The sequence below is a fragment of the Ips typographus genome, linkage group LG3 (genome assembly GCF_016097725.1).
Source record: "Ips typographus isolate SLU linkage group LG3, UJ_Ityp_2.0, whole genome shotgun sequence".
Taxonomy (NCBI): domain Eukaryota; kingdom Metazoa; phylum Arthropoda; class Insecta; order Coleoptera; family Curculionidae; genus Ips; species Ips typographus.
This window is the reverse complement of record NC_138424.1, coordinates 2,266,431-2,278,488: the sequence shown is the minus strand read 5'-3', so window position 1 is coordinate 2,278,488 and position 12,058 is coordinate 2,266,431. Positions and strand designations below refer to the sequence as shown.

General features: G+C 33.1%; 2 protein-coding genes and 1 long non-coding RNA gene across 7 annotated transcripts in view; 2 read left to right on the top strand and 1 right to left on the bottom strand.

Moving 5' to 3' along the window:
• Positions 1–137: 137 nt before the first annotated feature.
• On the bottom strand, positions 138–1,685 carry LOC145725939 (putative odorant receptor 92a). The gene is made up of 6 exons (XM_081974862.1): positions 1,058–1,685; positions 830–1,001; positions 678–777; positions 521–622; positions 319–474; positions 138–263 (listed from the first exon to the last, which is right to left on the bottom strand). The coding sequence occupies exons 1-6, from the start codon at positions 1,683–1,685 to the stop codon at positions 183–185; spliced, it is 1,239 nt and encodes a 412-aa protein (XP_081830988.1). The 3' UTR covers positions 138–182.
• Positions 1,686–3,981: 2,296 nt separating this feature from the next.
• On the top strand, positions 3,982–4,536 carry LOC145726637 (uncharacterized). Its single transcript, XR_014177635.1, has 2 exons — positions 3,982–4,205; positions 4,261–4,536. It is a non-coding gene; the product is annotated as an uncharacterized LOC145726637 (long non-coding RNA).
• Positions 4,537–4,903: 367 nt separating this feature from the next.
• Positions 4,904–12,058, top strand: part of LOC145726627 (puratrophin-1-like) — a 164,001-nt gene continuing 156,846 nt past the window's right edge. For 2 of the 5 annotated variants that reach the window (XM_081975806.1, XM_081975804.1), the window contains exon 1: positions 4,904–5,032. In XM_081975806.1, the coding sequence (XP_081831932.1) occupies positions 4,940–5,032 (93 nt within the window). In that variant the 5' untranslated portion in view covers positions 4,904–4,939. Of the gene's footprint in view, positions 5,033–10,426; positions 10,586–12,058 lie in introns of those variants that run through there. The other 3 variants (XM_081975801.1, XM_081975802.1, XM_081975803.1) reach the window with 3 other exon arrangements.

Genomic DNA, 12,058 nt, shown 5'->3' with positions numbered 1-12,058 from the left:
CCCTTTGGCTCTCGTATGATGGTAATGGATGCTTTCGTGTGTGTTGTATGAATTTCCATAATTTTTAATATGTAAGAGACATTGATAAATGTATTGTGAATATACAGTCAAAATTTTCAATTTTGAAAAATAAACAAAACAAGAACAACGATTTAAAAATGTTGGGGTGCGTTTTCCTGATACTACTCTAATTTTTTTGAGACATTGTCAGATTCAGCAGATTGAGTAATCAGGGTGTACAAAGAATAAGAAGTTTTTACCATCTAAAAAAAAACTTTTTGATTAACTTTTTGCCTAAAAAATGTAGGCAAAACTCACGGTCATAAAAACTTTCATGTCAAGTGGAATGCCCAGGCCCATGGTGAAATAAAACGGTTTCTGTACACGCATCATGACAAAAACTAACAATCTCCGTAGTTTTAGGTTGTAATTTAACCAATCCAGTGTTTCAATATCTCGTAAAATCTTAAAAACCTGGAAAAGTTCTTTAATTAGGTCATTAAACACAGAAAAGACTTACTTCAAGGGTGAAATTGTGGTTAAACCAGGAGACTGTAAATAATTCCATAAAAGCGGCCGAGACAATAGTTGATAGAGTACTAGCTTCAACAGTTGAAGTTTTCTGGAAGTTTACTTTTCTAGAATAATGTGGAAGTTAATTTTAAGTCAAAAAATACCTCAGTTACCCGGTAAACACAACAGCACACCACACCAGCCATGCAAACCTCTTGAATAAGTAGTTGTGAGGAAAAAGTGTTGTTGAGCAAGGTGGCGCACCTATCACACAATCAAATAATCACATTTTTACTCAGGTACCAACCTAACTTACTCGTATATTTCCCTTAATTTGTTAAAACAGTATTTCAGACGTTGTTCTTTAACGGTCAAAACAAGCTCATGAGGTAAAGTGATTGGTTTGTCAACCAGTTGAAATGTTCGTCTCAGTACTTTGATTAGGCTGGTTAAATGGATTATGGTGCAAGTGCACAACCAATCAACACCTTAAATTGTCCATACAAATTTAAAAGGTTTTGTTCCATTGCAATGAAAAACTTACAGAAAAATCCACTAACGAGATACTGAAAAGCGTATGGTTGGTAGAAAAATCCCAACCAATAATATCCATCAGACAGTGAAGTGTCAAAAGGAAACCAAAAAGGATAAGGATAATCTCGATAAGTGGAGGTTTTGTTCAATCCAGGATTCCATCTCATTTTAGTTGGATTGAGGTAGTTGAAAAAATACGTAAAAAACAAGTTAACAGGCACAAAAATCAGCAGGCTCACTACAATGCGCTGACACTGTTTTCCAGTGTTTTCCATCACTTTATCGTGGTGTTCCTTTAAAAGTGGGCTGTACGCCCTAAAATCCTCGCTGATTTTCTTCAACTTATTCAGAACTTTAAAATACTCATTTTTAACAAACAACCAACGGATCACCCTGTTTAAAGTCATAGCGTGCAAAATGACGGTTCCCAAGTTTAAAATGTTGGAACTGAACTTCTCTTCTTTACCAAAGAAAAAATTAGCTCCTTCCAGAACTGCAACCAGGCTTAGTAAAGTGAAATGGGGCACCGCCACCACCCAGTACAGAACTTTTAAGGCTACACCACTACCAGAAGGTGGAAGCAGTAGCAAAATTTGAAGAATTCTAAAAATAAAACTGAAAAAGTCTTTTCCGAACATCTTGATGACAATGTCTTGATATATGGTTAATCCAGCGGTTTTTATAGGTTGTTTGTACATCATCAGTGTCGTACGTTCAAATTAACATAGTAAAAAAAAATATAGAACAGTAAAAAAGTCTACGACCATGCATGTACTTAAGGAGATATTAAAATTGAATGAAATTGGTAATATCTACAATCAGGGCGTGATCTTAGGCAGTGAATGTATTATCCAAAGTTATACTTAACCTACCAAGAGACACTGAATGTATTCAATTATTCACTGAATAAGTAGTATCCATGCATGGATATTTCAAAATTGTTGACAAAGAAGTCAAGAACTGAAGTCAAATGTTGTCATTAGATTTACCGGTGAAGTGGTCACGTGATGTGACGTCACATTCGTTTTGACACACGTCAACTATGTGTACCTATCTTTGTCTAGAGTTTGTAATAGTCCTCTCTTCTTAACATATGCGATTCCTATGTATAATTTTTTGTCTATATCTGCATACTGTATCAAGTTTGAAGCTCTGCAGAAACCCAAAACGATGACCAACCAATCAAAGTTTATATAACGTTGGAAAGTCCATTTTATTGGCTATAATAAAATGTACAACATTGATCAAATAAGAAATTTATTCAAATGAATAATTGTATACAAGGTTAATAATCATTAACATTTACACTTTGAGATAACTTAATATTTATTGTCCATTAATATTTCAAATATAATAAGCTGCACTTTATTTATCTATTTCACTTGATGATGGAAAATTACACTCTGTTTGCAGATACATAAAGTCCAAATTGGAAAATAAATTTAGATTTTATCTATCGTAGACACTTCCTGCATTACATTACACACTCAACATGAGATTCATATACAAGTTTCCACTTTTCTACTTAACAGCAGCTCCAGATTGCTTTACTTGTGCTTTTAAAGCGATTTTAAATTCATCAATTCTGTTTACCGCAAGTTGTTTCCATGATGGAAAAGGAGTGAAACCTAAATTAGAAGTGAGGAAATTGAATTATTTTCTTTTTGTCCTCATCAATTTACCTGTACTTATTGCTTGGTAAGGTGTTTATCACTACCTAGAGATAGAGTTAACAATTTTGGTTTTAGGGTTGACAATTTTTGGTTTTGGAATAAAACCAACCAAACAGAGAATAACTTTATCCAGGACTTATTTAATTTCTTGACACAAACGTGGACGCTTATTTTGGTTGTTTCTATGCTAAAAAACTACAATTTGTACCCCAAATATTTCGATGGAATCAATGAAATTTTCCTCAGTCACAAAAAGTACCAAATGGGCGAGGTGTTGTCACATCGGCAAATTCGAAGAATCCAGGCTGGATCTATCTTTATTATCTTCGTATGTTACGTGGCTGCGTTATCAGAATTAGTTTCCAGACTGTTGAATTTGGAATTGGGATTTTTTAATGTGATGAAAGCGTTCACATCTTTTGTGAATATCATGTCGGGTTCCCACACTATGGTTCACACTTTTTACTGCATGGACGTTTACGAAAGAATGTTTAGGAACGTTTTTCGTCGATTACAGCAAGCGTTTAAACAAAGACAGGAAAACAAGGGTGATGTGAAGACTTTTTGCACCAAAATCACTTTAGGGCTTTCCTACTACCTGTCCTGCGTTTTTAATTATCAGAACCAAATTTTCGCATTTACTACCTTAATTTTCGACATTTGGATGTTTATTTACTTGATTATTTCTCAGATTTTCTTTTTTTTGTATGTGTCATTTATCACGGTCCATCGGGACGTGGAGGTACAAAGTGGAGCCACTGCCTCTATACTACAAAGCTTTTATGTGGTTTCCATATGTTTTTATATGATTAAACGAGCCACGGACTTAAATAGTGTGGTAAGGTAGAGTATACAAGGTGTCACAAATTCGTGTGTCAGTATGGGAATCTCGAAAACGGTAAGAGATACAATGTTAGTTAAATGATGACAAAATTGCCCAGTCTGGAGTTTTCAGAACCTTCCATAAAATTTGCCAAAATATTCCAGCTGTTACTAAAATTTCCAAGAATATCTAGTAACTTCTTAAAGCTTCCAGAACCTTTCAAAAACCTTACAGCAAACTCCGGAACTTTTTAACAGCTTCCAGAACTTCTATAAGCTTTCAAAATCGTTCAGAACCTTTAAAAATCCTTATCGAAACGTTTCACCTTCTAAAACTTCCTAGAATGTCTAAAAACTTTCAGAAAATTTCCAGCACATTCCGGAAGCTTTTAATGGTTTCAAGCACTTCTATAACCTCTGAAAAGCATTCAAACCTGTTAAAATTCTTTCAAAACATTCCAGTTTTACTCAAATATGTTTTCAAATAAATGCCTTTTGTCTTGTCTTCACCGTTTGCAAGATTCCTGTACTACACACCAATTTGTGATACCATTGTATTGTTATTTGCCAAACCTATGTGAATGTCACTTTTAGGGACAACACTTTATATCCACTTTGTACAAATTACCGTTAAGTCACCTGACTTTGGAAGAACTTCAATTGGTAAGGTTTGTTCGCTCTATAGTTGAGTTGTATTCTAGTAAAATGGGGTTTTCAGGTTGAAACCTTAATAGACGCCTTGGAATCTTACAAACCTACCACATTAGGTAGCAATATTTTTGAAATACACAAGCAAATAATTCCTTCTGTAAGTTTTAAGTGTTCCAACTGTTATGTTATTTAAAATTGGTTTCAGGTGCTTGGATATGTGATTACATTCACTTTAGTGGCCATACAGTTTAATATTTTTAGGTATTTTTACTAAAATCGCAGGAAAAACAGTTGTGGCAACTCTAACAACAAAAAACTGTCTATTGATAGGAATTATTACAGCTATTTATACAGATGATTTGCTTTTTACGTACAACAGCCTATCCTTGCTTGATTTTGCGGATTTATGATTGTTCTAAAATTAAAACGGGCGCTTCCATAAAACTGGACCCATCAAATTAAAATCCATAATCAACTGACAAAACTGTAGCATTTTTTAATTTCTCCTTTCGTCTCAAAAATCTTTGGTACAAAATTTGTGCTTACTGTATGATTTGTACTATAATTTAGACACTTTCCAGGCATGGGTGGTTTACAAAATTTTTGGAGAATATCCCCGCTTTTGGAAACTACCGAAAATCTTTGACACCGCACAATAATACGGTACCTTAGTTTGTGTGTGTTCAAAACAAGTGTTTTTCTTGGTTAATAAGTTTTTTTTTGGGTAATTTGCGGCTTTAGAAAACATGTTGTGTGGTGGGCAAACCTCCAAAGAAAACGTCGATCTGATTGTGCACATTTTGTCCAAAGTTGGAGTGGTTCGTTCCTGCAGTTATGATGTACGTACGTACCTCTTCTAGTTTAGTTAATGACTGAATATTTATTAATAATATGAATAGATACGAAAACCTCATGAAACTGAAAAAGCACATTTTTACTTGTCATAACCTATAACTATACTCCATTGCGAATGGTATGGAAAAACTGACAGGTAACCTAGCCTAACCCACAAATAAAAAAAATAGTTTTTATTATTAGAAATAGAACATACATAATGGTTTGTGGTTTTTTGGTTTATATTTTATGTGTGCGCTTCTTCTACACCCTGTATAGTACCCAATTATAATGTATCAAAGCAGAGATGTAAAAACGGTAGTTTTCGAGTCGGAAAATTTCAATTTTTACATCTAAATTTAATGATTAAAAGTACATTAAACTTTATTAGGATTGATATTGGATTGTTGTACAATTAATTGATAAAATGAATTATTTATGTATTTTCAGATTTTCCAATTTTTTCAGAAAAATTATCGGAAACTTTCTGAAAAATGTTGTATAACTAACAACAACACTTTTCAAAATAATATAAATTTTTAAAAATATAGTAATCTGATTAATTGAACAGATGTTCTATTATGTTCTCCCTTATGCACAATACATTTCCGGTATAAAAGCGTCAATTTTTCGACTATATATGGTATACAGGGTGATCAAAAGACAATTTTAAGGGGTACAAATTGGTATATTGAACCACCCTGTAACTGTCAAAATAACAGAGTTATGGGCTGTCACAGTAAAAACTGTCAAAATCAAACTTTACAATAAACAACTCAGTTAAAACAGTAAATAACTCGGTTATTCGACGTTTTACCTAAAACGCTACACAGGGTGGTCAAAAGAGAATTTCAAGGGCTACAAATTATTGGTATATTGAAGCACCCTATAATTGTCAAAATATTCGAGTTATTGTCAATACAACGGAGTAGTTTACAGGGTGATTTAATGAATTTTCCAAAATTTGAGCAACAAGCCAAACTAATAATTTTTTATTCGATTTTTGAAATCTATGTCAAATTCTAGGCCTACTTGATGTAAAATATTTGTATCGATATTCAATTATTGTTTTTGCTCTAACAGCCTTACTTTGACCACCCTCCTCGAAAGCAGAAATTTCCAATTTGAGCGCCCACATTTTGTTGCACTTTTCCAGAAAATCGTACATAACTCGCTTATTTGAAACACCCTGTATAAACACACCGTATAACAAAAGAAAGCTAATGAATGGAGCTATCACGTGAAGTTGAGTGTGCATGGATAAGTTGTCCCGTTTTGCCGCTAGAGGGCGTCAAACTTGACTCTCGTTTTTTGCAGTTTTTGCTCTATATCTTAGAAACGTTCCAGGTTAGAAGTCTGAAATTACCACAAACTGCCTACCTCGATGGGATGCAACTTTTATCTTAAATACACTTTTTTGGTACCATGCACCGTTTGACCTCGAAAAATTAAAAACTAGAACTGTCAAGAATTTTTAAGGGTGATACCTTCTGACTTATTTCAGAAATTTTTTATTTTCAAAATTAACCTCAACTGCTTAAATACCTTCAGGTTGATAGTACAAATATGATTTAAAGTGTCTTTTGTCAAAATGTCATTTTGCAAGGGTGCCACGCCCTAAAGTGTCAAAATTGACATCATTTCAAGGTCATCTCCAAAACGGTGCCAGTTAGAGCAAAATGGACGTCAGATTTGTGTTCCCCAGGTTAGTTAAAAAAATCACTTTGAGGAAAATCCAAAATGATCGCCGTTAGTAAAAAAAAAAAAAAAATCCATAATTTTGATTAAATATTTTTGTGCACTTTTCCAGAAAATCGTCCAGAACTCACTTATTTGAAACACCCTGTATAAAACTACCGTATAACAAAAGAAAGCTAATGAACGGGGCTATCACGTGACGTTGAGCGGGCATGGCTGAGTTGTCCCGTTTAGCCGCTAGAGGGCGTCAAACTCTCGTTTTTTGTAGTTTTTGCTCTATATCTTCGAAACGTTTCAAGTTTCAGGTTAGAGGTCTGAAATTTTTACCACAAATGCACCTCTTATAGGATGCAACTTTCACCTTCTATACACTTTTTTGGTACCATGCACTGTTGGAGCTTGAAAAATTAAAAACTAGAATTGTCAAGAATTGATTTTTTTTCAAAAAAATTTCATCAAATTTACTTCAACTGGTTAAATACTTTCAAGCTAATAGTACAAAAATGTAAAAAACTAATTATTTTTGAATTTTCATATTTTCCATTTATTCCGGAAAATTAGGAACCGAAAATTTTCTGAAAAAATTTCCATAAATGTAATTTTCCGGGTATTTTACATCCCTGCATCAAAGTCAAAGTTTTTTCCGTCAGCCAAAAGCGAATAAATAAAACCCAGTGACCAGCCAAAACTATAAAAATGTGTGTAAACATTTTGACAGGCACTGAAACCTAATTTTGCATACAAACTGTTATTTTAAACATAAATTCTAGTATGTATTACAAGTACATAACAAAAACTAGTACAATAGATTCGGTGCAAGCTTCCGTAACAATTTTGTTCTACATCGATTGGCATTGCATTTCAATTAAATCTATTATTACATTAGAATGTGCTAGGTCAATTATTTTTATTAGATTTGCGCGTTATACGTTTTCCCTTTATGTGTGTACCACAGCACAAAAAACACCTGTTTGCGTATTGCTACATTGGCTATTGTTTTCGTAATGAGTTGTGAAAAATATGCTTATTTCTTCTATTGCGTAGACATCATCAAAATGAGCGACTAATTGACCAATTATTCACTATGAGATTTTGTTTGCATTAGAAAGCCCATTAAAGAAAAAGAAGAAAAGAACATGCACATTTAAATGAATTTTTGGCTTAGCAGGGGTTTTTATTAATACAGCAAGCAACTTTGTTACCGTTTAATTGTCTATTCATAGAAGATAGGGGAATAACGAAAGCTTTGTAAATACTACCATTTCCGGTTGTTTTAAGAACAATCACGTCAAAATTACCACAATTTTTCAGGTAGGTTTACATCTTGTTGTGTAACCGATTATTAAATTTCCGCTACGCAATGTTTTACCTGCATTAACTGAAGGGAGTATATAAAATCAATATCGTCCAGAGGAGTGGCAGCAGACAGGGTAAACGAAACTTATTAGATTAAAAATAGTCTGGAACAATAATGTCTCGTTTTAATGCTAATGACTGACGCAAATTGCAGCTGAAACGCAAACCAACGTGGTTAAGGGTTGTTTGTAGATTGGTATCCGCCCTGTTTTGTTTTTTTTTCACAGAAACACTGTTTTGGCTCGTTCATAAGTTAACTTGTTCAAGTAAACAAGTTTTATTCACAATGTCATACTTTGCCATCTCCTAACTTAGTCACTATGACAGTCAGGGGGTTTGTGTGAAAACGTGAAAATGTAGCTCTTAATTTTGGCCTATTTTCTTTAAGAAATCACAAATATCCGAGATATTCACCGGGAAATAGAGAGATGTTAAAAGATGTCATGCTCCTTTGGTTCCTGTGACTAAGTTTTTGTTAAAAATTTCTAATAACTAAGAAAATCCACATAAAATACTGTTGGGTACACCAAATTTAAATACCTCAACTGATTTTGAAGGTTTTGATGCGTTTTTTTTTATAGATTCAAACTGTCCCAAAAGGGGTAGTTTAAGAAGTAAGTGTCAGACGTAAAATCCCCACAGTTATTCCCTTTTTGGGCGAAAATTCCCTAATCTGGTAACCCTGTTTGAACTCCTATCAATTTTCCTAACCTGGCATTAGAAAGTGCTTGAAAAATCCTACTGTCTCTAGACCTTGATGGAAACCTTTGAAATTTTTTTTTGGTCACGTGGCAGTTTTTAGGTTAGATTAATTACCCATTGGTCGTTAATCAGAAAATGTCAATGTAACCAGTTTGAAACCAGTTTAGAATTGCCTGTGCGAACGGACCTATTGATTCAAAAAAAGTTACTTTCTCAGGTTACTTGATGGCTTTTCCAAATTTTGAAGACCCAAAGCTTAAAATTCATTTTTTTAAAAGTCACGTGACAGTGGTTAGGTTAGGTGACAACGTAAAGGTTTTTCCCAATTTTTGACACTTGATTTGACCTGGTGCCGAAAGCTTAAAATTGATTTTCTAAGGTCAGGTGACGGTTTTTTTCAAATTCTAACAAACAAAAATATTTTTTGAACGGTTGTCTGAAATTACGGGTTATATTTTGACGTTTAAACGAATTTTCTAACTGTCATAGTAACCAAGTTGGCACGTGTCAAATAAAAACACCTATCATTTAAAAGACACAGTTGAAAAATTAAATATATAGTATTTTAAATTTAGACAGTGGTAAAATTGTAAGAACTACGTCACGTGACTTTGATAATTCAATTTTTGAGCTTGCAACACTGTAAAGACTAGTTGACATTTGCCGAATTGGTTTTCAAGCTCCATGGAGCGAGCAGAGCGTGTTTGACGTCACGATGACGTAAAAAACGAATGCAGCCATTGTCAAAAACACGTGACCTTCAAAACGCAGTGTAAACTTTGGAAAATTGATAAATAAAATTTAGACAGTTCTAAAAAAGTGATGACGTATTTTTCGTTGTACACATCACTTGACGTTGATAATGCAATTCTGAACTTGCACCACTGTAAAGGCCAGTTGATATCTGTCAAAACTAATCACGTGACCGTTAAGATGTGGTTTAAACTTCAAAAACTTGGTAAATTAAATTTAGACTATTTTAGATGTAAAAGCTGAAATTGTAAAAGACACATCACGTGACTTTGATTATGTAATTTTAGAGCTTGCACCATTGTAAAGTCCAGTTGACACCTGTAAAAAACAGTCACGTGACCTTAAAAATGTAGTTTAAATGTTGAAAAATTGGTAAATTATTATAATGATTTGTAATGAATATTATTTCAACTTAATATCATGTAACAAAGATTTTACCATAAGCTGTCAATTTTGTTATGTTGTTACACTACATATATATTGTCTACTGCTTGCTCTATTACAATGTATTCCTTAAAATTTCAAAACATTTTGAAATATACAGTCAATGCCTCAAAATTGTATGAAATACCTTAAAAATACCTTAAAATGCTTCGTAATACTGGCAAAGTGCCTCATAATACCTCGAATTACCTCGAGTACACCAAAATACTTCGGCGATCTACCCCTGGATGCTACAATTTAAATTTATTTTTTTTTAAACACATAAACCAAACATTTTTCTTTGAAACTCTGTAGTGTCACCCCATTACCTAACAACCCTCCATTAACTAATTAAATTTCCGTTTATCACTCCCCTTTACACTTTAGTCCATCAAAGTGGCCGCGCATATAGTTCTATCCAACCACGTGTCCGTCTCCGTCAGCATTCATTTGTTTCGCGCGCGTTCATTTGTTACGACCTCCAACACGCAGACCAGGTGTATTTATTTAAAAAAATGTACTTTTTAAATAATTTTTAATTGTTAAAGTGATAGTGAGTGGATTTGTGAGGCTGGAATTTGAACCAATTCACTTGGAAATTGGATATTGCTCGAGCGCAAAATATGGTACTTTTCAGTTTAAACGACATAAATAAACATCACTAATTATACCCGATGATACTGTAAACTTGCACAAGCGGTTTTCGGGTCGCAAAAGCAAATATTAGGTACCATCATTCTAATTACACACGTAGGTTGGTGTATTGATGTAGGACTGTTACGAAGGCTGTTTTTATTTTCCTGTTACTAGAGAGGAGAATATGTGTACATGTTGCGACAGCCACCTTTGCAAACTACCATAAACTTGTAACGAAAATGATTCTTCGCCAAAAGTGTCAGTCACCCACAAGAATTACATGGCAATTTTAAAACAACAGTTCCGGTATATTATATACATTTTTGTACCGTTTCGTCTTAAATTGATCTACTTTTTTTTTAATTATTTTGATCACAACATGAGTTTGTTTTAGTTTCTTCTAGGTCAAACTCAAAATTATTAATTATCAAGCTAACTGAACCATATATTTTGTTTAAGAGTATCAAAGCAACTAAATTTAAGAAAGTCCTATTTAAAACAACTTTTTCTAGTTCAAGTTTTTAATTCTACTGGATAGACAATTGAGAATACTACTCAAATGTACTAAAAATTTCAAATACAACCCTGTGGGCCTTAAATAGCCGAAATAGTTATTTTAGAGAGATTTCAATCAAAAAACACTGAACTGAAAGTTGTGTTACGGATCTGATGTTATTAAACAAAATAAATTAAAGTAAAACGAACTGAAAATATAATTTTAAATACGGATCTGATATTTGCTGCAAATTTGTCAATTGAGTCAGTAGTGATTTGATATACAGGTAGAAAATTTCTATACCAATACAGGATAAATGAGATTTTAGAACCTTTTGCCAAAATCTCAATTTTGAACTTAGAGCCTCAAATTTAGCTGCACATACGTAATACATCAGTTTAAACCTGATTTTTTCACGTTTTCTCAATTTGCGTTCCAATTAACATTGAAATTGGAAAAATTGTTATATGTAAATAAGCCTGAAATCCCACTAAAACCGTCATTTTGAAAAAAAGCAAAATAGAGCAAAGTTCACTCAATTTTGACATTTTTCAAGATTTTAATTTACTTTGCACAAAGAGCCAATAGAGCATTATAAACATTTTTTTTAAAATAAATGTAAGCATACTTTAAAAGGTTTGGTAGATTTTCAATTTTTTATTAAAAATTATACAGAGGTGTCAGTTTGAAAAGGTACAAGATTTGATTAGGGCGTTGTTGCATAATTTGATTAAAAACTAAAAAACTAACTGGGATATAAACATTCAAACACTTTCCAATTTAACACCCTGTAATCGGTTATTTTAAGAACTACAGGGTGGTTCAATATAATAATTTTTCAATATACCAATTTGTAGGGTCTTGATATCTTTACTTAACTACCCTGTACAGAGTGTCTGTAGTGAAAGTCTCCAAATAAAAAAAAAACTGTTTTTTTACTAATCCAACTTTATCATTCCCACTTTTT